Genomic DNA, 27,252 nt, shown 5'->3' with positions numbered 1-27,252 from the left:
ACCACACTTTGAGAAACAGTGGTTTAAACTAATCAGGATTTATTTCAGAGGACTAGGGTCAACTCTTGGAAAATGTATTGCTATCTAGAGAAGAGGAATACTTGGGGGGAAAAAATCAGGATTCCATCATAAAAGAGCCAAGAGGTGGGCAGCCTGGGTGGCTCAGTGGACAGCCTGGGTGGCTCAGCAGTTTAGCACCACCTTGAGCCCAGGGTGTGATCCTGGAGACCTGGGATCAAGTCCCCCGTTGGGCTCCCTGCATGGAGCCTGCTTCTCCCTCTGCCTGTGTCTCTGCCTCTCTCTCTCATGAATAAATAAATAAAATCTTAAAAAAAAAAAAAAAAAAAAGAGCCAAGAGGAGGAAACTGTTGACTAGGCAACCATGCAGTGGCCAAAGAACAGCCAGGAAGAGACCAGGAGTGTGTCCAGACAAGTGAGAAGAGAGAACAGAATGATCAAATGTCGAGGGAGTCATGGAGAAGAGATTCGGGAATGGTCAACATCATTATGTCACAGATAGGAACAGGAATATAAGCACTAAAAAGTAACCAGTGGATTGGACCACTAGATCTTTATCTTAGCAAAAGCAGGTTTATTTTGAAGACAACACATAGGAACAATTACATGAAATAGAGAAATTAACTCTCTTGCACTATTGTAGGAATGCAAACTGGTGCAGTAACTCTGGAAAACAGTATGGAAGTTCTTCCAAAGTTAAAAATAGAACTACCCTATGTTTCAGCAATTGTACTACTAGGTACTTCCTCAAAGGATACAAAAATACTAATTCAAAAGGACACATGCACCCCCATGTTTGTAGTAGCATTATCTACAATAGTCAAAATATCGAACAGCCTAAGGGTTCATCAACTGATGAATGGATAAGGAAGAGGTGTTATTTATATACAATAAAAATGGAATATTACTCAACCATAAAAAGAATAAAACTTTGCCTTGTGCAAGGACATGGATGAAACTAGAGAGTATATCATAAGTGACATAAGTCAGTCAGAACAGGACAAATGCCATATGATTTCACTCATAGGTGGAATTTAAGAAACAAAATAAATGATCACAGGGGAAAAAAAGAGAGAGGCAAGCCAAGAAGCAGACTCTTAACTATAGAGAATAAACTGATAATTACCAGAAGAGAAGTGGGTGAGGGGATGAGTTAAATAGGTAATGGGGATTAAGGAGGACGCTTGTGATGACCACCAGGTGTATGGAAGTGTTGAATCACTAGATTATACATCTGAAACTAATAATACACTGTATGTTAATGAACTAGACTGTGAATAAAAACTTTCAAAATGTAAAATAAGATATTGTGGGGCAGCCCTGGTGGCGCAGCGGTTTGGCACCGCCTGCAGCCTGGGGTGTGATCCTGGAGACCCGGGATCGGTCCCGCATCAGGCTCCCGGCATGGAGCCTGCTTCTCCCTCTCCCTCTGCCTGTGTCACTGCCTCTCTCTCTCTCTCTGTGTCTATGAATAAATAAATAAAATCTTTAAAAAAAAAGATATTGTGAATTTAAAAAAAGTTAACTTTTAAATCCTAATAAAATTTTCTAGCTAGAATTATTTTTAAGGTTCATTTTAGTTTCACCATGATTATTTCACAAATTCAGTTTAGTTGTTTTAAGTACATAAATCCTCTCTCTTGACCAAAACTTCTAATGGTCTTGTCCTCTTTCCTTAAGCACCAAACTGATCAAACTTTTGTTGTAATCAATCTGAAACAATCAGTTTGCCTTTGCCTTTGTCTTGCATGACATGACATCATTTTCTGGTGAATTGAACTTGATAGTATCCATTTCTCTGACATTTTTGCTTGTTCTCCCCCCTCCTCATTTTTGTTTGCTTTGTTTTCTTTTTACTTTGGCTCCGGAATGTACTTCTATAGGAGCCTCTTAAAATGAGTTTTGAAATTAACTGGGCAAAATTAATTCAATTATTGAAGTAGCAGTCATTTCCTTTTTCAAATACTTTGTCACATGGTCATGGCCAATATGTCAGTTTCCAGACAGAATCAGATATATACATGTGCAGATTCCTGGTTCACTATAATTTTTTGCAGATTCAAAATAATGAGGCACGATTAGAAACATTATTTAATGGTGGTATTACTGCTCTGAACGTAATTTGGGCACATAAACCAAGTGGGCATTTCAGTTCCTTTGAAATGACTTTTCCACTAGGTGAGCATCTGACCAATTCCTCCTTTTATGCAGGCTTCCACGGACCAGATGTTGAAGAAGATGGGGTATGCACAGGGGTCCAAAAGTCACATAATTTCTCATTAAATGCGTGGGGGCAGAGAGTATACAGGACATTTCTGTATCTTCCTCTTAATTCTGACGTGAACCTACAACTATTCTAAAAAAAAAAAAGGGCAGCCCCGGTGGCGCAGCGGTTTAGTGCTGCCTGCAGCCTGGGGTGTGATCCTGGAGAATCAGGATGGAGTCCCACATCAGGCTTCCTGTATGGAGAAGCCTGCTTCTCCCTCTGCCTGTGTCTCTGCCCCCCTCTCTCTGTCTCTATGAATAAATAAAATATTTAAAAAAAATTAAATCTTGGGATGCCTGGGTGGCTCAGTGGTTGAGTGTCTGCCTTCGGCTCAGGGCATGATCCTGGGTCTGAGTCCTGCATTGGGCTCCCTAAGGGGGCCTGCTTCTCTCTCTGCCTATGTGTCTGCCTTTCTCTCTCTGTTCTCATGAATAAATAAGTACATTTTTAAAAAACAATTAAATCTTGGGGGTGCCTGGGTGGCTCAGTAGGTTAACATCTGATTCTTGCTTTCAGCTCATGTCATGATCTCAGGGTGGTGATGTTGAGCATGTTGGGCTCCACACTCAGGATGGATTCGGCTCCAGATTCTCTCTCCCTCTCTCTCTGCCCCTCCCCCTGCTCTCAGTCTCTTTCCCTAAAATAAATAAATTAATAATAAATAAATACCGAAAAAATTTAAGTCTTAAAAGAAAAAGAGAGAAAATGGAAAAAAGATAAATAGGCCAATCAAACACCCGAAATCTTTTGGTTAAATTCACTTATTCAATTAAAAATACAAATTGAGCCAATCTTGGCTGGACCCTAGATAAAATGCGAAGCAAAATTACAAACACATGATGGTGCCTGGGTTGCTCAGTGGTTGAGCATCTCCCTTTGGCTCTGGGTGTGATCTGGGGGTCCTGGGATCGAGTCCCACATTAGGCCTCCTGCATGGAACCCGCTTCTCCCTCTGCCTGTGTCTCTGCCTCTCTCTCTCTCTGTGTGTGACTATCATAAATAAATTTAAAAAAAAGAAAAGGGTAGGTTATAAATATTCTATTATGAGCCCATTAAAAATATACTTCAGGGGAAAAATCTGAAAAGCTCTTCATCAAAATGTTAAAATTTATGTTATGTATATTTTATCCTAATAAAAGCAAATTTAATAATAGCTACTTCTGGATCCTGGGGTTTTGTTTTGTTTGTTTGTTTGTTTTACTACTAATCTGTAGTTTTTAGTTTTTTTCTTTTTAAATGGGTGTATTTGGGCAGCCTGGGTGGCTCAGCGGTTTAGCGCCACCTTCAGCCCAGGGCATGATCCTGGAGACCCAGGATTGAGTCCCACATCAGGCTCCCTGCATGGAGCCTGCTTCTCCCTCTGCCTGTGTCTCTCCCCCGGCCCCCCCGTGTGTGTGTGTCTCTCATGAATAAATAAAATCTTTTAAAAAAAATAAATGGGTGTATTTACTTGTATGAAAACTAAGTAAAAGAAATAATGATTTAAAAGTAAAGGAAAAATAAAAAATTAAGTCTGATGCTCTTCAAGAAGCCTGATGCGCTTCCTACTGTAGCTTTCCCTTCTACCCATCCCCCATTGGAGCCAGCCTTTCTGGGTCACCTTTTAAAGTCTAGCTTTTAAGGCACTGTTGGACTGGAAGCTAGAAGAGTCCCACTCTACCAGGGCAGGGAGCCAGATGAGGAATGTGAAATAGGCTGATCCATTTCAGGACACTCTCAAAATATGAAAAAAATGGCTTTTTCCATCCGAAAAATAATTTAGGGAGTTAAGTCTTGGGAGGAAACATCAGTCTTAACAGTGAAATCTGGGAAAGGTACAGGAAGTACAAAAGATACCCTACAAAGATTTCTTTTAGCTGACAACATTCGGTTGTTTCGTACACAAAAAGGGATCAAAAAATGGTATCTCATTGGGTATATTCACTTCCCAAAATTTCAAGGACGAGGCACAAGATCTGTTCTTATTGCCATTTAACCATTCAAAGCAGATTCTGATAAAGAAGCAGGAATTGCAGGGAAGGGAGTGCTCCAGGACACAGAGGACTTTTCTCCCATTGCTTCGCAGTTTGGAAAGTTGCCATCCATTTGGGTTACGCTCAAACAGGCTTTTGCCAGATCCCAGAACATGCTGTAGCCAGAAGTTCTGCTCTTTGTCAGGAGGCAGTCGCAGCCGAGACTTAGCCAGGATCTTGCCCTCTCCCTTCAAAGAACAACTTCTCTTTATGTGTAGGGATCCTGGCTCTCCCTTTACCCAGGGACATCCTTTAGTTCTTTCTAGAAAGACTCATCTGTCCCAGGGTTTCTGTTTTGTTTTTTACCATTCATTATTCAGGTTATACTTGGATCTCTGAATATCACATCTTCCTAATACAGCTGATTTTAATGTTTAAGTCTTTCCTCTTCCTTTTTCTTCCTCTTTAGCCACTGCAGTTTAGTGAAGCAAAATAAACAGGCCTGTCTCCATTGTTAAAGACCCCAGGCAATTAGTCTTTGAAGAGTTGCCCGCAAGTTAGAGATCTATGAACTCCCATAGGTTGCACTGAGTTTGACCCCTTGCATAGAAAGTTAAAGCCAAGGTGCCTGGTACCTTTTTTGTGATCAGATATCACTTTCCTTTGTTAGATACCAATTTTCCTTCCTTTTAAGGCAATGAATCCTTAAACAAACCACTGAGACAACCCCATTGACTACAAAGAGGGCTATGTAACTGTTTTATATCTTGAATGTGGTGGTGGTTGCACAACTCAATATGGGTGTCAAAACTTATAAATCTATCCATTTAAAAGGTCAGGGTTGTTTGTTTGTTTGTTTTAAGATTATTTATTTATTTATTTATTCTTGAGAGACACAGCGAAAGGGAGGCAGAGAGACCTAGGCAGAAGGAGAGGGAGAAGCAGGCTCCAAGCAGGGAGCCCGATGTGGGACTCTATCCTGGAACTTCGGGGTCACGCCCTGAGCCCAAGGCAGACGCTCAACTGCTGAGCCACCTAGACGTCCCTAAAAGGCCAGTTTTTTTTACTGCACATAAATGATACCTCGATTAAGAACACCACCGCCAATTCGGTTTACTAACATGGAAAAAATGTTTAATATATAATACTGACCTAGGAAGAAAAAGATGGTTGCACTTATAAAGTTCACGTAGAGATACGAAAAAGGAGGAGGAAATCTGGAGAACTTAAAATTGTATTTTGTTGAATAAGGAGATACAACTCCATTTAAAAAATTTCCATGTAATTGATGCTATGAGTTCTGAGGCTATAAATGTCTTAAAAAGTGCTTACAAAAGTGTGTGGAGCTGTACACTTAAAATCCGTTCACTTTATGCACTTCATGTTATGCGTCAATTAAAAAGTTTTTAAGGAAGGCTTAAAGAAAACCTCTGGGTAGGAGTCACACAGGTATATATCCAAATTTTTTAAAAAGCACTTAAACTTTGTGCAGGCTACTGTATATTACACCTCAAAACAAAATCCAAACAAAACCAAACAAAACAACCCACCTGAAATTGAAACTATGCTGGCGCTGTAGTGCACGAGCAAAGCCCGCCAGCCATAGGTCCACTGACTCACCCCCAGAACAGGCCTCCAGTGGCGCAGCCGACCCCCGCAGTACCTGCTCCCCGTGGCCTGCGGAAGGGGGAGCCTCTAGGGGGGGCTGCGATCCTGGGGAAGGGGGAGCCTCTAAGGGGGGCTGCGATCCTGCGCAAAGGCTCACGGCTCCCAGGCACCAGCTGCCTCCGGGCCCAACGGGAAGGCGGTGGACAACCGCGCCCCTCCGGCCCCACTGCGCGCCAGAGAATCGCTGCCTTCGGGCACCCCGCCACTCCACTCCACTCCTGGACGGCCGCACTGACGTCACCGCCCCACCGGCCCGCCTCGCGCCCCCGTTCCGCCCCGCCCCCTTTCCCGGCGTGCGCCGCGGTAAGGCTCCTCGCCCTCGGCTTCTGCCTGTCGTCCCAAGATGGCGGACACAATGAGCCGGCGTCGCGCCGGTTGGCCCTGAGGCGACCGTGAGGAGGAACGGTCCGCGAGCCCCCGCAGTCTGGCCCGAAGAGCGTCGCACGTGCAGGAGGAGGAAGGGGAGGAGGTGGGCCGACTGTCGGCTGCCCTTACGCTCGCCGCCGGCGCGGCGCCCGCCCCGCCCGGGTCGGCCCCTCGGCAGGCAGTCAGTCCGCCCGCCCGCTCGCCGCCGGGCCCCGCCCCAGCCCTGCGCCGCCGCCGCCGCCGCCTCCAGCCGCCGCCGCCATGAAGCTGACCGACAGCGTGCTGCGGAGTTTCCGCGTCGCCAAGGTGTTTCGCGAGAACTCGGACAAGATTAACTGCTTCGACTTCAGCCCCAACGGCGAGACGGTCATCTCGAGCAGCGACGACGACTCGATCGTGCTCTACGACTGCCAGGAGGGCAAGTGAGTGCGGCGGTGGCCCTGGGCCCGAGCCCGAGCGTGTCGTCGGCCCGTTCCTCCCTCCCTCCTTCTCTTGGCCCCGCGCTCATCCCGCTGTCCGTCCCCTCCCCCGGCCCCGCCGCCCTCCCCCGGCCTGTTTTGCACTCGCTGCTGTCAGGGCCGCTTCCACTCCGAAGCCGCCCGGGAGACCTTCACTTTTCTTTTAAAAATGAGAGTGGTAAATAATATCGTTATTATTTTGTATGACTTCGGCCTCCTGGAAAAACGCTGCTGCATCGCTCTCCAAACCCCACCTTGACCTTGACCTTTAAACGCCGGGTCCGCCCGCCTCGGCCCCTGCAGGTAGCTTTTCCGCTTCTCCGACTCTTGTCAAAGGTGCCGGTCTGCTCTGACCCCCGCGCAGAACCGCAAAGGCTGCTCTCCTGCCTCAGTCGGCAGCGTCACAGCTCGCTCTGCCCTCCTCGGTGACCTCGATTCAGCCCTGGCACTCCGCCCATCCCTGCCCCTCAGCTTCCCGCGGCCTTCTGCCGGAAGGCCGCGTGGGTCGTAGTTCTTAGCTGTCAGGATTTATTTGTTGTGCCTCTTTGGGCCTCCTGTCTTTTCCTTTCTGTTCCAAATCATTCTCTTACTCCCTCAGACCCGATGCCCACGTTTAGTTAACTAATGTAGTTAGTAGTAGTTAACTTTTTAACAACATCAGAAACTTTTCCCTTTTTGTCAGAAAAAAACGAACTTGGCCGTCCCATCCCGACCTGAGTGGGAACCTGCTCTGAAAACAAAGAATACATTCTAATCTAACAATTTCATGTTTCCTCGTAGACACTTTTTTAAAAAAATTACACTTTTTTAAGGGTCTGAAATTTGTGTTGCCCCAAGTCCTCTGGAGATCCATTGCACCCCATCTCTGTAAAGTCTTAAAAGCACATTTTGCCCTTTTCTCTGGGCATCTTGTCAGCTTCACCTACCCTTTGTAGACCTGCTTTGCTTTCTCCTTGCTAAATTGTGAGCTCCTTTGGAGCAGAAACTGGTTTAGGCTAGATTTTACTTTCCTCAGCCACCTTCCCCAAGTAGGTTTCCAGGTATTTGGTTTAATTCAGTGGCTACTGGTTTTGTCAGATTTCATTTTGTTACCTAGTTGCAGATCTTAGTTTTTGAGTCCTTGGGGTTTTCTCTTCTCCCACTTTCCTTTTGCCTTTTATTTTGTTTTAAAACCAGTGGCTTCTATAAACTTTCGTTTGGAACTTATCTCTTCATTTGTGAATTTGGTTATCTAAAGTAATGCTGGTTTGATTTAAGCTGTATCTTCTCCCCAGTTTTTTTCCCCACGAGAGCTGTGAAAAAGTATTATGTAACTGGTTCTGGATCTGCCTGCAGTATATGGAAGACTGGCCTAAGTGGTGGTCCTGGGGGAAGAGAGAATTAGAATTGTTAGCTGGACCATTATTCATTTAGTAGATGGATTTCTGTCCAGGTCTGGCCACTTGAATCAGCTTGGAAGAGAGTAACATATAAGTCTGCAGTGAGTGTCAGGGTTGCTGGATTCTGAAGCTAAAAGTAATTTGAAGCTGGCTGACTTAAATGTTTAGTGCTTGTGCACAGATTAGAACCTCTTCCTGGAACCTGAGGATGGAGATGTATATTCTCATTCAAAGAAAATAAAGGCTGTGACATGTGACAGCATTTCTTAGTTTGTCTTCAAATGTGGCATAATATCTACTTGTTGGAAGCAATGACAATGACTTGGAAGTCCTGTCTTATTAAAAGTAAAATGCTAAAAAAAAAAAAAAAAAAGTAAAATGCTAAAAAAAAAATGTAAAATGTTAATTTTATGATAATGCAGTTTATTTATTCATGTAGCAATTTTACATATTACAAACTTATAGAAAACTTAAAACAGTATTTCAAATTTCCCATATCATCTAGTAATTGGCTACGTTTTTACCCCTTTTGCTTTATCACTCTATGTAAATATTTAGGTGTGCATTTTTTTCTGAACCATTAGAGAATAAATTGGAGGTATCAAGCCCCTTCTCTCTAAACACTTCAACATGGATTTCCTAAGCAAAAGGACATTCTTTTATATAACCAGAGCACGTTATCCAAATTAGAAAATTTAGCATTGCTATAATAGTATAGGGCATGCTCTTTTAAATTTTCTCTTATGAGTGAATTGTGACATTTGGTCTGTGGCAAGTGTGGCCTGGTAGTTAGGTGACCTGGGTTCTAGTTTGGCCTTGTGACCGAGTATATGACAGAGGTCAGATCACTTCTCTGAATATTAGACAACGTCTTACACCTTAAAGAGTCCATGATCTTTTTTTTTTTTTTTTTAATGATAGTCACACAGAGAGAGAGAGAGAGAGAGAGAGGCAGAGACACAGGCAGAGGGAGAAGCAGGCTCCATGCACCGGGAGCCCGACATGGGATTCGATCCCGGGTCTCCAGGATCGCGCCCTGGGCCAAAGGCAGGCGCTAAACCCCTGCGCCACCCAGGGATCCCAAGTCCATGATCTTAAGTGGTAATGTGAAGGGAAAAAAAAATTGCCCCTAGTATAAGTCAAACCAACATTGGTAGAAGAGTTACTGCTTTTTCGGAAGGCATAGTAGCTCTACTAGATGGTACTAATGTTAGAATTTGAGCTTGAAAATGGCTAAAACAATGTTCTTTATGCTTCATATTTTCTAGTTTTTTGTTCATTTTGTCCATGTTTTGTTAACATCCACTGAGTGATTTTTCAACATGAAAGAATATAAAAAATTGACTTCTAGGTGATGCAAATTATTCATAGAGCAGGCCTTAATATTATTTATTCATACCTGATCATAAGAATCATAATTTATGGAAAGAAACTTCCCAAAATATTCATGGAAAAATGTAGTGCATAGACTTAGTAAAGATCCTGTGAAATGGATGTAAAAATTAGGATCTAGCTTTCAAACTAAGAAGTAATATGAGTTAAAAAATTTTCAGTTACTGAGAACAAAGGTTAGTGTTCTCGATAAATTTGAGACAAATAGAGCAAATGTAAGTGGAACTGAAAATTTTCCTTATACCACACCCTTTAACATTGGCTCCTAAGGATATATCTTCACTAGTTTAGACCGAATTATTTAAATAAGTAAGCTGCTTTTTTCACTTGTAAAAACAAAGTACTCTTTTTTGAGAGCAAGAACCTGTGCTTGTGCGTGCATGTGCTCACTCAGTTTACCACACAGTAACCCCGCAGCAGAACTCAGGACAGTGGACTCAACATGGTAGCCTTTGGGCTGATCTTTTTAGTTGAGCTAAAGGTTAAACGTGAGAAAGTGGAAAATTCAGTGCAGGGGAGTGAGAAGTCTTGTTTGGAAAAAGTTTTTATGTATTGAAACTCTTGACCTCACTGACATTAACAAAAATTGAAAGTGCAAATATTTGACTTCTTAAAGCTGCTTGAGTAATCAGATTGTTCAGCATTTTGGTTCCATGGAGAGAGTGAACTTCTGTTTCAAAATTGGAACTCTTGGTAAACATTGGTACAGGATTTAGGGAATTCTACACCTAAATGTAGAATATGGTGAATTTTTTGGTTAAAGGTTTGCTGAGATCTGTTTTATTAGCTTGATACTTGATCCTGAGGGTTCTATAAAGGGAAACTGAAGGAACTTCAAATGGATTGGTAACCTCTAGATTGGAAATATGTGATTTTACATTAAAAAGAAAACCAGGGGACCTCTGGGTGGCTCTGTGGTTTGTCACCTGCCTTTGCCCCAGGGCTTGATCCTGGAGTCCCAGGATCCAGCTGGCATGGAGCCTGCTTCTCCCTCTGCCTGTGTCTCTGCCTCTCTCTCTCTCTCTCTCTCTCTATCATGAATAAATAAATAAATCTTAAAAAAAAAAAAAGGAAAAGAAAAAAGAACCAGTGGCTAGTTTTTTTCTAAGGAAAGTTAGCTTTGCCTTCTATCGGACTCAGTAAGTACTTCGGACTTGCAGGGTAGGGAGGATGGATAGCTTCTGCAATAGCAGGTTATATTAGGAAAGGCAAGCAGTTTTGCATCTGGTTTCAGTTTTGATAAATCATTTCTTCTAGAAAAAAGACCTTTATTTCTAAGTGAATGGCTTAAGAAAAGTTCTGGCCTCATTGGTTTGACATATTCCCATATCCCTCTTTGCCTTAAGTTCTGACTTGTGTTGTTTAATGTGCCTTTCTACCCAAATAGACGTACTTTTTCTCAAAATTTACTCACTTGAGCCCTCAAATTTACTCCCACTTCCTAACCTCAGCATTTGGTGTTCGGAGGTGAAATTGCACTTGATTGATTCTGTTTGTTTCCTCTCTTTTGGAAGAAATCCTGTTTCTTTCCAGTGTTAGAGTTTCCCAAGAATCCTCATCCTTGCCACATCATTCAAGTGCTTCTCTTATATGAAGATCCCAGATTCGGTGATGGAGGATTTTGATGTTTTTCTCTCTCTGTCCATTTCCTCATCAGACCAAAGAGAACCCTGTACAGTAAGAAATATGGCGTGGACCTCATCAGATATACCCATGCAGCAAACACAGTCGTTTACAGCTCTAACAAAATAGACGGTAAGCAAGCCTTCTTTTTAGGAAATTTTGGTCATAGTTTCTTTTAAATCGTTCTTGGAATCTTTGTGACTGCTTCTGCTTTGGTTAGAGTTAGTTTAATTTAAATAGTTTCCTATGATGTTAGCAATGCCAACATTGTTATGACTCAAGGGATGCTAGAAGCAATCCACTAGTACTTTGGAAGGACTTGAAACAGTATGAAAGGTCTCCAGATTAGAATGGAGAGTGGGTATAGGAAGCAATTGATTATGCTTATTGTTTGTACTTCTTTAAACTTGAAAGAATACTTTTAAAATATATAAAAGGAAAGAATACTTGACATATCACAAGTGGTAGATAACCACAAATGCTTGAGCTATGGTAATTTAAGGACCTTGGAGTTTCTGGTATATGCCCTACCTTTTATGGTGTGTGTCATAAAGGACAGTGTATTGACCTTAATTATCTTTGATTTCAGGGTCTTTTGTTCCTTTTCCCTTTTTACTTTTATTTTATTTATTTATTTATTTTTAAAGATTTTAAGTAATCTCTACACCTAATGTGGGGCTCAAACTCACGACCCCAAAATCAAGAGTTGCATGCTCTACCGACTGAGCCAGCCAAGCACACCCTCCCCTTTTAACTTTTAACTAAAATTAATGTCTTTGAAGAGTAAAGAGTTATTTTTGGAAATTAAACTTGTGAATTTCTTTCTCTAATGATCTCTGTTTTTACCTCTATTTCCCCTGGAATAAGTCATTCTCAGTTGACAATTCATCTTAGTAATTGATCTATGTAACACTCATGTTAGGACTTTTTGTTTTTTTAAGAGAGTGTGATGAGGGGGGAGGGAGGGAGGCTCCACACCCAGTGTAGAGCCCAACTGGGGGCTCCATCTTACAACCCTGAGATCATGACCTGAGCTGAAATCAAAAGTCAGACACTTAACTAAGCTACCCATGCTCCCCTACAGTAAAATTTTTCTGATGTCACCCAACAAAGATCACTTAGACTGCTATTGTGGCTATGCCTATCTCAGAGCAGATGGGCAGAAGTCTTTTTTTTTTATGAGACTTTTCTGCCTGTACTTGATTTTTAGTAAGTATATCATTTCTACTTTTCATGCCTCTATTTCAGAAGTGGTTTTCTAAGTAAGCAGTGCAATTGATGCTTTTGGACAAGAATATAAAACATTAGGATCCTGAGGAAACATATCTATGTGATCATCTGAATGACTGGTATACTTCTTCTGTTGGGGTATTTTTCCGGGTGATTAAATGTGAGGATTCTCCAAATATGGTGCAAAATGAGGCAAATGTGTGGCACTTGCAGCTTTGCTGCCAGGCCTCTGCTGTGAGGATGTTGCCTTTCCTGTCTCGAGTGCATCCTGAAGAGTTCCTCCAACGCTCCGTTTCCTTTTGCCTGATTCCAGGCTGAGGTAGTAGTTTGTACAGTTTGAGGGTCTATGATACCACCCGGTACAGGAGATAACTGTACAGGCCACTGCCTTGCCAGGAACAGTGCACCAGCTACTGAGTGGGGCGGAGAGGATGGCGACGCCCTGCTCATCTCTGGGAGAACAGGTAATGGGGAGGAAGTCTTTTTCTGCTTAGGGCAGGTGAGTCGTTACTAGAAATAGAACAACCAGAAAGATTTTGTAGTCGTCATTCTAGGACTTTGAAGATTTTCAAAGAAAACTATATTAGAGTTCTGTTTTGGAACTTAACAGAAAGTGCGATTTTCCCCTTCCCAGATCAAATGCCCTGTTATTAGAAAGTACCCCTGTGAACCACTGAAATGACTTAGTACCTTCAGCCTCTTTGTTTCTGTGTTCTATTTGCCTCTAGAACATTCTTTCTGTGCTCTCCTGTCTGTATTTTGGCACCATTGCCTCTTTCTCAACAATTGCTTCTTATTCCTAGTCTTTTTGGGGGCATAGCACTTTCCAGTTTTATTCTTTATGGCACTTCACTCCCTTCTCACCACCATCTTTTTTGTTTACTTTTTCAGATAAAATCGCTTGGGTTTTAAGAGTGTATTTTTCTCCCCAAGCACAAGCCTCTATGATTTTTCCTTTCTTTAATACTGATAATCTCACTGCTATGACTTGTTGGTATTATTAATTAATTAATGAGTATTAATTAATACTCATTAATGAGTTTAAGTTTTAAATATTTTAAGATATTTTTTTTTATTTTAAGATATTTTTAATCCAGATTTCCTCATTTGTTCTTTTGACTACTTTATTATTATTTTTAACCTATTTCTCTGATACACAAAGTACCACTGGTTAATTTTAAAAGTAGTGGGACATTACTTTTCTTTCCATTTGTTTAGTTTTGATATAAATTGTATATCCAGTTAACATTTAGGTTAGAGTTGGGTTGACACACCGTTGGAGAACCCTGGACAAAAATATTATGCCAGAGTCCAGCCTGATCCTTAGTTTAGCATTGCTGCTTAATTCTTCGAGCCTGTTCCTCAGCAGCTAAATGTTTTCCTTTAAGGCTTGCCATTTTGTGGGCACTAAAACTATTGTGTTTTGGAGGAGTGGCGCAGGCAGGTATTTTTGCAGGACAGGTTGCACTGTAACTATGCAGAAGCCAAAGACTGGTGGTAACAATGACTTTAAACATTGCTCTATATGACGTCAGTTTGAGAACTAAGCTTTTGAATTATGTGAAATCTGTAGTGCCCACTCTTCAGCTGTGGAGAGGAATTACTTAACCTTATTTATTTACACCTTGCTTGAGTTATGGAAACAATGAATTCTTTGATCTTGTTTTCAAGATGAAATGCAAAGTAATTCCTTTAAAAATAATAGGATATCATCATGCCTTATTTGTCTTCTTACAGATACTATTCGTTACCTGTCCTTGCATGACAACAAATACATCAGATACTTTCCTGGACATAGCAAAAGGTAAGACCAGGTGTTACAGGAGTAGATAATTCTTTTATCCCTGAGGTATCCAGAAACTGAGATTCAAGAGATTGTATTAGTGAACTGAAGCTAGTTCCTCACCACTGTTTAGCATCCTTCTTAATCTTCTCTTGTTAACCCTCCTTAAAACAGTCAACACCTGATTACCTGAGGTTGTGGAAGCAGGGGGTAGGACTTTGTAGGTAAACTGAGATCTCAAGTTAAAACGTAATTAGGAAAAAAGTAAAAAAATAATAAAAATAATAAAATGTAATTAGGAAAAAAGTGGATTAAAGATACTCTGTGGAAACCTATGTAGTACAAATTATGTTTATCATTTAGGAACCCCAAATAATAATCAGATGTCCCTTAATGAAAGCACCATTTACGTGTATGAGGCCTCTTCCAGTATTGGTGGTCCCATTTCAGCAGACCCCTGCTTTACATAAGTATATTCCATGTGAAGATCTTAATGAGAATGCAAAAATATTTTTTTTTGCAAAAATATTATTAAATAAAATTGTCCTTTGCTACTTTTGAAAGTCCAAAAGCTTGTTTCCTTATTCTATTTTGTAGTGCATTTTATTTCTCTCTCCTACCCCAGTTCCCCCAGTGTTTTTTCTCCAGCTTTTTAAGTTTGCGTTGAATGTTGAACTCATTTTCCTTTATTTTTTTATTTTATTTTAGTTTAGTTTAGTTTATATTATTCATTTATGAGAGGGGGGGGGCAGAGACACAGGCAGAGGGAGAAGTAGGCTCCAAGCAGGAATCCTGATGTGGGACTCGATCCTGGGACTCCAGTATCACACCCTGGGCTGAAGGCAGGTGCCAAACTGCTGAGCCACCCAGGGATCCCCGAACTCCTTTTCATTTGGATGATACTTTAATCACTGAGGGTATTTTGTCGTGCTTTTGTTTGCATATACAACATTACTCCAGTGCGACTTGGAGTGGTACGGAACCCTGGCAGGAGGGGGGCCAAGAGCACCCTGTTTTCAGCTCCGCTTCTGATTGGGCAGGGCATATCTGTGCTGAAGATGAAGGGTAGCAGCTGTTGGTTACTGTGTTGTTCCAAACAAAGAATGGCTTGTGACAAGTAGATGTTTTTGCTTCTTTGTAGTCAAATTAATGTTCACAAATGTATTGTCTGTAATTATAAGTTGATTGCAGTTGTTTAAAATTCTTTCCAATCTTCTTAATTATCCATCCTCTTGATGTTCTGATTCTTAGATGACTTTGTGCCTCTTTTGTTTTGAGAAAATCAGGGCCATCCAAAATGAGTTCTTTTCAACTTCTATCCCTTTTGCCTCTTCCTTGGAACCCTTTTCTTGAAAAAGAAATAGGCTTTCTTCCTTGACAAAACCAACCTCCCTCCTTCTGCTTGCTTCTGTTTTTTTAACTAGACTTTTCCTTGTTGCCTACAAACTTACTTGGTCTTCTTTATCTTAAATCTATTTCTTGAACCTATTTCCCACTCCTTTTAACTGTCAAACATGAAAGAATAATCTACATACTCCCATCCACCTCCTCACACTCATTCGCTGTTTAAATTATTCGGTCTATTCCTAGAATCATTTGTGGGGCTTTTTCTAAGCTGTTTTATTTCCCTTTTCCTGCTGCCTCCCATTAAAATATACTGCCTTGGGGTTTTGTATGCTTTTATTTTATTTTATTTTATTTTTGGTGCTCAACTTCTCCACAACTTTTATTTTCCTTTGGCAGCTTACTTTTCCTATCTTGGTTCTACTCTTGTTATTCTTGGCCTCCCTTCTTTTGACTTTAAAATAAACAAGGTTCTACCCTAGTTTTTCTTCCTCTCTTTATATTTTTCACATATCTCCATCACTAATTTCATTCACCTCTACTCAGATGGCTTCCCAAAACAGTGTTTTCAGTTCATGTCTATTCTGATTTCCAGGGATCCCTGGGTGGCGCAGCGGTTTGGCGCCTGCCTTTGGCCCAGGGCGCGATCCTGGAGACCCGGGATCGAATCCCACATCGGGCTCCCGGTGCATGGAGCCTGCTTCTCCCTCTGCCTGTGTCTCTGCCTCTCTCTCTCTCACTGTGTGCCTATCATAAATAAATTTAAAAAAAAAATTTATTCTGATTTCCAGACTCCAATTCCACCTCCAGGTTTTATATACGTCTAAGTAGGTGTTTCTTTCATGCCCCCACCTGATAGGTCCAGCACACCATCCCTCATTGTTACATGCCTTGGGCCCACTCTTCTCTGTTTGTGTCATATTTCCTCATCACTGTTCCTTCTAATTATCCTGACTCAAAGCCTCTGTTACTTGTTTGCTTTCTTTCCCTGCTTTCACATGTAGTGAGCTGTTAATCCTATTGATTCTGCCTAGGTTTAACCTCATGTGTCACTTCGCTCTGTTCTTTCCTTTTCTTCTGCCCCAGGTCATGCCCTATATCAAGTGAATTATTGGCAAATCCTAATTAATCTCCCAATCCCTCATCATCCTGCTTTAGCATCCTATGTTACAGCTCTGACCACTTCACAGTCTCTGCCCAGAAACTTTAATGGTTCGCTGAATCTGTCTGCTCCTTCCCTTTGGAATCAAGCTTGCCTCCCTTCAGCTCTGACTCATTTTCTCAGCATTACCTCCTGACACTTGAGTTAAGGTGAACTCTGGGCTGCTTCCTGAATGTGGACCTCATGCCTTCCTACCTGGCACTTTTTCTGTAAGGGCATTTCCCAATGAAATCCTGTCCTCTACGTGTGCTGCTTCTTCTGGAAGGCCTTCTCTGACCATCTCTCAGATTTCTTTGGGCTAGTTAAGCTTTCTTATTTCTTAAAGTTGAGGTTTTGCTTCTCATTGTATATCCTTTATCTCTTAGCATAGAGCCTTGTGCCAAGACAGATTTCCTCTGAGCTTTTGCCCTGAATACCATGGCATTAAAATTACATGTCCATATGCATTCTGCTCTTTTATTACCACCTCAGCATTCTCAGGAAATTTTGGCTTACGATATCTTTAAATGTTTAAGTTGAGGAACTAGTACAGATATTAGTTGAGTTGAATTGTTAGAAATTCTTCTTTAGATAAAAACTTTATTTAAAAAAGTGTATTTTCTCATTTTCTATTCATGGCATAAATTTTAATTCTTTCCAGTGGCACGAAAACTTCCTGAACCCCTTTCAGTGTCATCCAAAACTTGAACAATTTCTATTTCTAGATTTTTTTTTAAAAAGTTCATTCACAAATAAGCTGTGCAATTTTGGTCATCTTTTTTACTTCAAGCTTTTGTCAAAATGAGATAGCACAACACCAATATTTCTTTTATAATCTTCATCTATAATATCAGCTCCTGTATCTATGAAGTGTTTTACAGCCAAGCCAGAATGTATGGAACTACTCTTCCATAATTCGGAAGGAAGAGTTATCCAAATGTCTGTTTTCACAAGGGCTTTCTCTGTAGGTGGCACTGTAGAATCATAGGTGCTATACAGGTCCTAGCTCCCCTCATTTGGGTTGGGGTTGTGGTGTGCTCTGAGAGGCAGATGAAGTAGAGCCACGTGCCGTCCTTCCTTGCAGGCCAGGCCCAAATGCTTGGGAGGCAGTGTGTATCTTCAGAGCAGGGTGTGGTAGAGTGAGAAAATGAGCAGAGGGGACAAGAGAGCTCAGGGTGAACCTTTTGAAGAGAGGTCTTCTAGTGAGTGACTCTTAATGCTATAACCACAAAAGGGGACCCATATCAAAAATACAGTTGCTATTAGCACAGACCTGTGGCTTAGTAAGTGTGGTGCCCAAGCCAACAGTCTTATCATCACCTAGGAGCTTGTTAGAAAGAAGTACAAGTTCTCAGACCTCACCCCAGACCTACTGGATTAGAAGTTCTAGGAGTAGATCCCAGTAGTCTGTGTTTCAGTCCACCCCTCGGGTGATACAAATGGCACTCAGGTTTGAGACTGTTAGTGTAGTCCTCAAAACTCTAAGGAATCATGAGAGTTTTTTAGTTTTGTTTTTTAATTGTAATATAGTTTAATACCATAAATTCATCCTCTCAGAGTACCCAGTTCAGGTTTTTAGTATATTCACAGAGTTGGGCAACAATCATCACTAATCCAAAACATTTTCATAACTGCCAAATAGAAACCCTGCACTCATTAGCAGTCACTTCTCATTCCCTCTTCTCAAGTCCCCAGCAATCACTAATCTACTTTCTGTCTCTATAGCTTTGCTTATTCTGGATATTTTGTGTAAATGAGACACTGTGTGGCCTTTTATGTCCAATTCTTTCATTTACCATGTTTCCAAGGTGAATACATGTTGTAACATGAACCAGGGCTTCATTTCTTTTTGTTAGCAAATAATGTTTTATTATATGTATGTACCACATTTTGCTTATCCATTCATTAGTTGATGGGCATTGGGGTTGTTTCTACTCTTCGGGTAATATGAATAATGCTGCTGTGGACATATGTGTACATTTTTGTGTAGACATACTTTCATTACCCTTGGATATATACCTAGAAGTGGAATTTCTGGGCCCTTTAGTAATTATCTGTCTTTAACTTTTTGAAGAACTGGAAAACTTAAAAAGCAACTGCACCATTTTATATTCCAGTCAGCAATGCGTGAGAGTTCTAATTTCTCCATATCCTTACCAACACTTGTTATCTATTGTGAAATAATATCTCCTTGTGGTTTGATTTACATTTTTATGTTGTAGTTTTGTTTCTTTTCTCATTATATTAGTTGCCTTTGGTTATTCCAGATTACTTGTATATGTATGTTTCTTAAAACGGCAGTTTTGGAAGAACAGGTGTAGATAGAGGGGTTTAGAGTTCACATCCAATTTTTGCAAATATTTTGCTTCAACTCCTATTTATCTTGATGCATTGCAGGGTGGTGGCCTTGTCCATGTCACCTGTGGATGACACTTTCATTTCTGGGTCTCTTGATAAGACCATTCGACTCTGGGATCTCCGGTCTCCTAACTGCCAGGTAATGGTAACCTCACAGTTACACTTTGAGTGTTTTCTATGGTAGGCAATGTCATCAGCTCCTCCTCTCAAAGAAAGGAGAAAGTAATGATTCCATTTTGAGATCCCAGAGTCTTTCTAAACTTTGGAGAAAATCTGTCTTCCTGGTAGGTAGCTGGTAATTAAGCAAATACACTAATCCAGTGCATATTGTGTTATGCTCTGTGGCTTTTTGCTTTCAAAACCATTTTCCTAAAACCTGTGAGCTATAGCTTTTATTTGAATTCAGTGTTTATAGAATTGTACAGTTAGGGCTGATGAAGCTAGTTTTATGGAGATGTGTTTATAAAAAGCCTCATTTTAGTTTTTTGCTTTTTCATTCCCTAGGTAGGCAGGTATCCTTTTTTGTGTCCCTTTCTTAGTTTTTATTGGAAAAAATTAATTATATAATGGTAGGATCCTGGGTTCATTAACTTTTCTTCTTATTTTTTCTTAGGGCCTCATGCATCTACAAGGCAAGCCAGTTTGTTCCTTTGATCCAGAAGGGTTAATTTTTGCTGCAGGTGTCAATTCTGAAATGGTTAAACTTTATGACCTTCGCTCTTTTGATAAGGTAAAACCTTTGAGTCTTTGAGCTATCTTGACATTACAGATGTTTTGAAGGGTAAGATGGGAGCCTTTTCCATGGTAGAGGAGGTATGTGGTAGACATTAGAGAATGTTGGAGCAGTAGTTCTCCCTCTGCGTTTCCTAGTCAAAAAGAAATCTAAAGGGACAGAATCAGAGTTGGCTCTGGCAAGAGGAACACTGATGGGCCTTGGGCTGGGGCTGCTGTCTTTATCATTTCAGGGGCCATTTGCGACTTTTAAGATGCAGTACGATCGGACTTGTGAGTGGACAGGACTTAAGTTCAGCAATGATGGTAAACTCATCCTCATCTCCACCAATGGCAGCTTCATCCGTCTCATCGATGCATTCAAAGGAGTGGTGATGCACACCTTTGGGGTGAGCTGACAACCTTAGAGCGTAGTTATTTCTGTGGTCTCACCTCCTGGGCTGAGAATTATGTTAGCTGGTTGGTGACCAGCAGTTATCCTTAACTCACCAGTGGAGGCACGGGCTTGCATTTTCATTCTGGACATGAACTTCTCTTGGATTCTGAGACATTCACTTCTCACACAGTGACCCAGATTTGGAGTTTAGATACAAAATAATCCCTGACCATAATAATTTGATTGTTGCATTGAATATGGAGCTGGAGATGGGGTTGAATTGTAAAAAGTATCAACCTGGTGTGGAACTACGCATGAGGAGGAGAGGGTTTCATGGAAAGGTGATGTGTGTGCTGGGTCAGTGTTTGCAGGCACGGCTGTGATAAGAGAACTGTTCTTTTTTTAGGGTTATGCCAATAGCAAAGCTGTTACTCTGGAAGCCTCATTTACTCCAGACTCCCAGTTTATTATGATTGGTAAGCTTTCTTTATCCCCCTTGGAGGTTATTTCTCTGGTACTGTGCATTTGTTTCTTGTGTTATTTTTGTTAGTTTTAACTAATTAAGATACTATTTATTATCCTTTTGATAGACATTCTCAGATTTCAGTATAGTACATTATGCTAAAAGTGTAGTGTCTTTATCCTGATTTTGCAGTTCTTTACTGGGAACTGGCATTAACGTTGATCTTCCCTGGACCAGCATAAGAATTAAACTCTTATAAGCACAATATTACTAGTAATACTAACTTCCTGATATAACCCTACATTAGGTTGTCAGTGGCTCAGTTGGTAGGGTGTGATAGTATTCAACCTCCTTTTTACATGAGAAAACTGAAGTTACAGGGGAAATGACTTGCTCAGGAACAAATAACTACAGTTAAGATCAGTTTCAGTTTCCAAAGTCTCTTTTCTTTACTGCCTTTTCGTCCTCAATTTCTGATGAGGGGCCCGAAGCTGGGCTTTTCTGCAGATGTCAATCCTTATCTTTCCTATTTGTTTTTTCATTGCACCTTGAGCTGTTGTATTTTTCTTTACCATTCCCTTTAGGTTCAGAGGATGGCAAGATCCATGTCTGGAATGGAGAGAGTGGTATAAAAGTAGCTGTGTTGGATGGCAAGCACACAGGCCCCATTACTTGTTTGCAGTTCAACCCCAAGTTCATGACCTTTGCCAGCGCATGTTCCAACATGGTATGTGAACATGTCTCCCACTTAGGGGCCCTTTCTGGTTGGGGTGGTAGGTGCTTCAGTGAGCACAGCAAGCTGTGTTGTAAATAGGTATGTGACAAGAGGCACCTGGTGGCTCAGTTGGTTAAGTGTCTGTCTTTGGCTCAGGTCATGATCCTGGAGTTGCAGGATTGAGCCCCATGTGGGGCTCCATGCTCAGTGGGGAGTCTGCTTCTCCCTCTGCTCCTCACCCTGCTCATGCTGTCACTTGCTCGCTCTCTCTCAAGTAAAATCTTTTAATAAATAGGTATAGGACAAGCATGCAAGTTCTTGTTCCTCAACTGGTGGCTTCCCTGGTTCACTACCTCCTATTATCTGATCTCTGGTTGGACTGGTCTTTTACTTTTTTTTTTTTTTTTTTTAAGATTTATTTATTTAGGGGGATAGTGGTAGAGGGAGAGAGAGAGAAGCAGACTTCCCATTAGGCAGGGAGGCCGACTCAGGGCTTGATCCCAGGACCTTGAGATTACAACCTGAGCTGAAATCAAGAGTCTGACACTTAAGGACCGATCTTTCACTTTTATACTTCTTTCCTTGATCTGGGATTGGAGATGATCTCCAGGCTACTGGGAGATCTCAGGCCAGTTTTTGCTTTGGTCCCTGGTTCTGGTTTTATGCCTACGCTACTTAGGACTATACCTGATAGTTTTTTGGCCTTTTTTTTTTTTCCTTAAGATTTTATTTGAGAGAGCTCGTGAATGAGGTGGGGTTGGGGGAGAGAGAGAAGGAGAAGCAGACTCCTAACTGAATAGGGAGCCCAATGTGAAGTTTGATTTCAGGACCTGAGCCAAAGGCAGATGCTTAACCAACTGAGCCACCCAGAAGCCTCAATTTTGTCTTTTAAAATATTTTGAAGAAATAAAATATTACCAGCCTTTTGTGGCTACAACCTCTCAGTGTGCCATTTCTTTCAGTTTTTGCTGAAAAACTCAGAATTTCTTACAATTGATCATAACTCATTACTTAGAATTTCCTGTAGGCCCCTGTCTCTTCCTAGACAACGCTAGTGCTAGAACAAAGCATGTCTCAGTCACAGTTTCTTTTTGGCATCTCTTAAATCTACCTGAGTATTTGAGGATGAGGGATTTTGCTTTAGCCTACCCGGAACACATTGCCCCCTTGCTCTTTTTTTTTTTTTTTTTCCAACTAAGGAAAGTGTTGGAAAGAAATGCGGCAAAACCATCCAGTTCAATCCCTTTCACTTTTTTACAGCTCAGGAAGGAGAGGACCTATTGGAGGTTACCTGGCAGATTAACGACGAGGCCAGGTTACCTAGGTACCCATTTCTCAGACAGCTTTCCTGTTTTTCCTTACCACTGGACCTCTAGGGTAGGAGGTAGACAGTGTTGGAGACAGAACTAGCTTAACTTTCATGTGGAGGGGGCAGTGTTTCTTCATAGATTGCCTGAATTGATTGGTAATGAGAGAAGGCCACCAGCCGTAATTCCTCACCAATGGGTTTGGGCATGGTGATGCTGTGGTGAGGAGTAAGAACCCTCAGCATTGAGGAGAGAGGGTTGCCTTTTTAAAAGTTGACTTTGTTTCTCCTTCCAGGCCTTTTGGTTGCCTACCATTGATGACTGACCTTGGTGCTGCTCGGCTGTTTATGTACAGTGAGGGTGGCCAACAGGAAAAAACTCAGAGGGGACTGAGATAATGGATTGGATCATTTGACTGGGCTGGAGAGCATCCTTCCACATGGCCTTCCCATGGATGTGCTGTACATCTGCTCAAAAGAAAAAAAGGACTTTGCCGAGCTTCTTCAAAAAGACTCTTGGTGTGGCAGATTCTATCAGGACTTCAGATTTTCCAGCTGTCACTGCACTGAGCTCCTCCAGAGGAGTGACCAGATTCATGATTAGGGTATACTGGGGCCCTCAAGACGCCTTCAATTTTGAATGTATTTGCTGCTGAGGAGCCGGTGAAGTTGTTAATTCTGCACATCCCTTCTCCCACCCCTGTAAATGCATGGGAAGCTACAGTTCTGGTTTTGAGATGCTAAGGGCAGCTCAGCACCCCTTGCCCTCACCCTGCATGTCTTGTTACTGGGTCTCCCCGTGTCATTGTGGCATTGTTCCACAACCATCATGTCACTTAGGTGCCAAACATTTACAGAAATAAGTCTTCATATATCTTGGGGTAAGAAAGGGACAGATACAGAAAGGAGGACCTTGTCAGGAAGCCTTGTGAGTTAGTTGTGTAAGGGTAGGTGATCAGGGCATGCCTCAAGGCTCTGAGTTTTGGGTGGGAAATGGCACAGGAGCCTGAGAGAGTGGGAAGTGGGGGTTGCAGGTGAGGTAAGTTCCTATTGCTGGGCAGTTTAGCGGTAGCCTGATGTGATCCCCTATCATTAAGACAAACCTGCAGTCTTTCTTGGTGCCTGCCAAGCTTGGTTTTATACAAAAGCAAGGTGGGAGTTTATTTTTGTACATGAGATACATCACGCTTTCCTGTGGGCCAGTATTGTGGAGTGAGTCTGAGTTGTTTACACTGATGCCTTCCCTGGCCACCCCAAATTGTGTACAGTCTCCAGAGGATACCACCCCTTTTCCAGCTCCCAAGTAAGAGCTGGCTCTAGGCCTGTGTTATATGTTATATTTAGCCTTTTTATATATGACATGGGGTTTCTGTTGTTGGTATTTTAGCACAGTGTGTACACCTTCATTTAAATATATCCGTGTGCATACATATATATGTATGTATGTATGTATGCATGCATATATATATATATATGTATATAGAATATGTCACTTCTCAAGAGTTCAGCAGAAGGAGATGGGGTCCTGCAGCCCAGGAGAAAGACTGCATCCTTTCTAATAGTGTTTGCCACAAGTGTTAGTCTTCTCTATTAACTTTTTCCTTTGGGAGACAGAATGAAGCAAAGCTTCAAGTGTTTGCTGTTCCCATGGCAGCTAAATGAGGGTCTTGGGATAACTTCCCTTGTGTTCCTCAAGCCGCACTTTGGGGCCCTTTCTGCAGTATTAGCCCCCTTTTTTGCTCGGTGATGCTCTGTCTGCGCCTGTACGTGTGTGACAGTCACTTTTGCATGCCTTTTGTGTCTGGCTTCTAGCGTTGGGGGACAAGATGCTGGAACCAGAGCATTTTCAGTTTGTCTGAAGCTTCTTTTCCAATTACAGGTCATTCCTGTTTACCTGGTATGTCTGCTTTCTTCTTTTCCTTGCCTTCTCTTGGAAGGGGGAGAGGTCTTGATCAGGGTTGAGATGAGCTAAGACTGGCTCATAACCTTTCCTTCCCCTGTATGGCCTTCTTAAAGCTGGACCAGTGGCATGTTATTTCACTAAGTCCCCAAACACGGGAGCAGGCCACACATTCCCTGCAGATACAGAAACAGGCTCAGCAAGGTTATGATTTGCCCAAGAGTACACAGCTGCTAAAGTGGGGAGCAAGCCATTAACTGCTTTTGTTCAGCAGCCGGAATAGGCTGTGAATTGCTAGCAGTTACTGTTTTGTTAGCAGTTACTTTTGACTTGTTCCTCAAGCTTAAAGGGCAAGGGGCATACATCTTTTCAAAACGTAGACTGGAATCTGCAGCTTTTCTGCAATGCCACCATCAATAGCTCTGCCTTCTCAGAGTGGAAGGACTTTTAGAAACCAGATGATCTGAGCTATTACTGCCCACTCATGGCTCTTCAGGGTAGAAAATTCATGGTAGGAGTAACTGTTCAGAGAGTGCTTGAGACTGTGGATTTACAAGAAGGGCTGCATAATTAACATACCTGCAACCAGAGCAGCCACTTGCCTGTCAGTAAGGAAGAGGATTTCTATTGAGTTTCTGTGTGTCCAAAGCTGAGGTACCATGTCCTTTGAAATATGCACAGCACTGCCTCTCTTTCTAGGGACCTGTGGCTAGAGAGCTGGCTCCTGAGTGTGGAAGGAAAGAGGAAAGATACTGGCTGGAAGTGACTGGAGACGATGTGGGAATGAGGCAGAATAAAGGGAGCAGAGGTATGGGGCTGCAGGGATGCTCTCAGTGGAGCCAGGGGTACTCCAGCTCTCTGGGGTGGGAGGGGGCACACACCGTACATACTCTCAAGAGTTCAGGCCAAAGCCACCAGTTTGTAAGTGACACTGCACTGCTCAACCACCAGCCAGTGGGGTGTTTTTATTTTTATTATTTTTTTAGACAAAAACTTCCCTGTTGCAATCATAATTAATGCTTATTGAGGAAATTTGGGGAATTTTTAAATGAATCAGTTCGCCACCCAAATGCTACCACTGTTAATCTTTTGGTGTTAAATGTTCCTCTAGACATTTCTGTGCATAGATTTTTGGTGTGTTTACATAGTTGTTATTCTACTGTATATACAATTTTATGTCCCTTTTGTACTTAACATATAAACATTTTTTCCATGTTACCAGTCTTAAAGTTTTATGGCTGTAGCCTCTCCGTTGTTGAGTTTCCATAGCATGGTTTGCATGGTTCCTAGAGTTGGGAGGGAGGAGTGGGTTGTCTCCTGTTAGTCCTCTTGACTCACCCTGGGACTCATAATGCTGTGTGGATGGATTGTTGGACTCCCTGGGACTGCCCCTGCCTGTTCCCGGTGACCAAGGCCTGTGGCCTGGCTGGTGGGAAAAAAACCCTAGACCCAAACAACGCATAGCAGCCTGGGTGGTCTCAACCACAGGCTCTAATAGCAGCCACGGGGCCAGAAATGAGTGACTGGGAAGACCCAACCTGAGACAGCATTGAAATAGCATTTCAGACGCTGGCACATACCTCAGGCTGCCTTTCATGCCCCATTGTTACCTCAACCCTTGATCAGATCGGCAGCTTCTAGCTGGAATAGTTTGCCCTGCTACAGTGGCCCTGGCTTCTATGGGGCAAAGATAATGGGGCTGCTTCTTTTAGGCTCCTGTACCAGTTCTGGCAGAGGGCCTGCCCCATAGCTTGATAACCCATTGCCTGGCTTGTGAGTTGGTAACTCCTCAAATGTGTGCACTAACTCAGGATCCTCAGAGCTGCAGGACCTGCTGCCTACCTCTTCCTGCTCCTCTCTGAACCAGAGAAGACCGCCTGCCACTTTGCCCATAGTCATTGGAGGTTGGTCAAAGCATATGAAGAGCCGCAGAGGGAACATCCCAGCTTGTGAGCAAGAGGCCATGCATAGGTTCTCCTGGCAGAACAGATCAGTCAAGGAGAAAGAGCCCCCCGCCCACAGTCTGGTGGGAAAGCTGCTGCATTTGGCTCTGCTAAGACCCATGAACACACAGATCAGGGTGGCTGACCCTGCAGCAGTCACTCCTGTCAATTTGGCGGGATTGCACTGGAGAGACCTACTGTGCCCACTCCCTGGGCTTCAGCCTTGTGTGAGGAGCAAGAGCAGGCAGTGGGCTGGGTCAGAAGCTAAGTCATCAGGCTGTTGGGGTGAGCTTCCTTAGCAGCTGACATGAGAGACAGGCATAGGATGCTCCCCACACTGCTGGGGGATAGGGGTGGTTGCTGCAGACAGAGGAAGTAAGAGTGCACAGGTCGTAAGGCACACTCCTGCATTTACCAGCCATCTAAATAGAGCAGGCTGGAGAGGCTGCCGGTGCTTCTGGGGCCACCAGTTTGTCATGACTTTGCTGTGGACAGATGAGAGGCCCAGAAGTAGCTGGGCTGTGGGACAGGACTGTGAAAAACAAGAAATTTGGTAGTTTTCCCTATCCCTTCCCTGGAGAATATAGGAAATGGAGTCTAAAATGAGTTCATTAGGGGGGCCTGCCTGCTTAAATAAGTCACTAGAGCATGTGTCTCTCGAGCTCAGGGTTGTGAATTCAAGCTCCACATTGGGCACAGAACTTACTTTAAAAAAATAAAGTGGGAAAATTAAATAAATTGAGTTAATGGGCAGGAAAGGGGGCCTGAGAGCCTCCCCAATAATCCAGACACAAATTTTACCATCAATTCTGGTGCCTCTTTGCTCATGTTCCTCCTGG

The 27,252-nt window shown here is 42.4% G+C and overlaps 2 protein-coding genes and 1 pseudogene across 2 annotated transcripts in view; 1 reads left to right on the top strand and 2 right to left on the bottom strand.

The window, feature by feature from the left end:
* Window positions 1-5,918, bottom strand: part of GLYCTK (glycerate kinase) — a 33,107-nt gene extending 27,189 nt beyond the window's left edge. Inside the window, exon 1 of the mRNA XM_041763996.1 lies at window positions 5,787-5,918. The gene's annotated coding sequence lies outside the window, so the exon portion shown is untranslated. The remainder of the gene's footprint in view (window positions 1-5,786) is intronic.
* A 338-nt stretch (window positions 5,919-6,256) lies between these two features.
* On the top strand, window positions 6,257-25,688 carry WDR82 (WD repeat domain 82). The gene is made up of 9 exons (XM_041764007.1): window positions 6,257-6,692; window positions 11,157-11,254; window positions 14,090-14,156; window positions 19,018-19,117; window positions 19,592-19,708; window positions 19,944-20,099; window positions 20,493-20,562; window positions 21,134-21,276; window positions 22,867-25,688. The coding sequence occupies exons 1-9, from the start codon at window positions 6,532-6,534 to the stop codon at window positions 22,894-22,896; spliced, it is 942 nt and encodes a 313-aa protein (XP_041619941.1). The 5' UTR covers window positions 6,257-6,531; the 3' UTR covers window positions 22,897-25,688.
* LOC121494513 lies at window positions 14,165-18,438 on the bottom strand (annotated as a pseudogene).
* Window positions 25,689-27,252: the final 1,564 nt, after the last annotated feature.

The sequence above is a fragment of the Vulpes lagopus genome, chromosome 7 (assembly GCF_018345385.1).
Source record: "Vulpes lagopus strain Blue_001 chromosome 7, ASM1834538v1, whole genome shotgun sequence".
Lineage (NCBI taxonomy): Eukaryota > Metazoa > Chordata > Mammalia > Carnivora > Canidae > Vulpes > Vulpes lagopus.
This window is presented reverse-complemented; position numbering and strand designations above follow the sequence as displayed.

What these genes read in the sequence shown, in the direction of transcription:
- WDR82 (XM_041764007.1), top strand. Translation starts at nt 6,532, where the DNA reads ATGAAGCTGACCGACAGCGTGCTGCGGAGTTTCCGCGTCGCCAAGGTG. An exon ending in CAGCTCTAACAAAATAGACG is followed by an intron (nt 11,255 to 14,089) that starts GTAAGCAAGCCT and finishes GTCTTCTTACAG; the next exon opens with ATACTATTCGTTACCTGTCC. An exon ending in TCCGGTCTCCTAACTGCCAG is followed by an intron (nt 19,118 to 19,591) that starts GTAATGGTAACC and finishes ATTTTTTCTTAG; the next exon opens with GGCCTCATGCATCTACAAGG.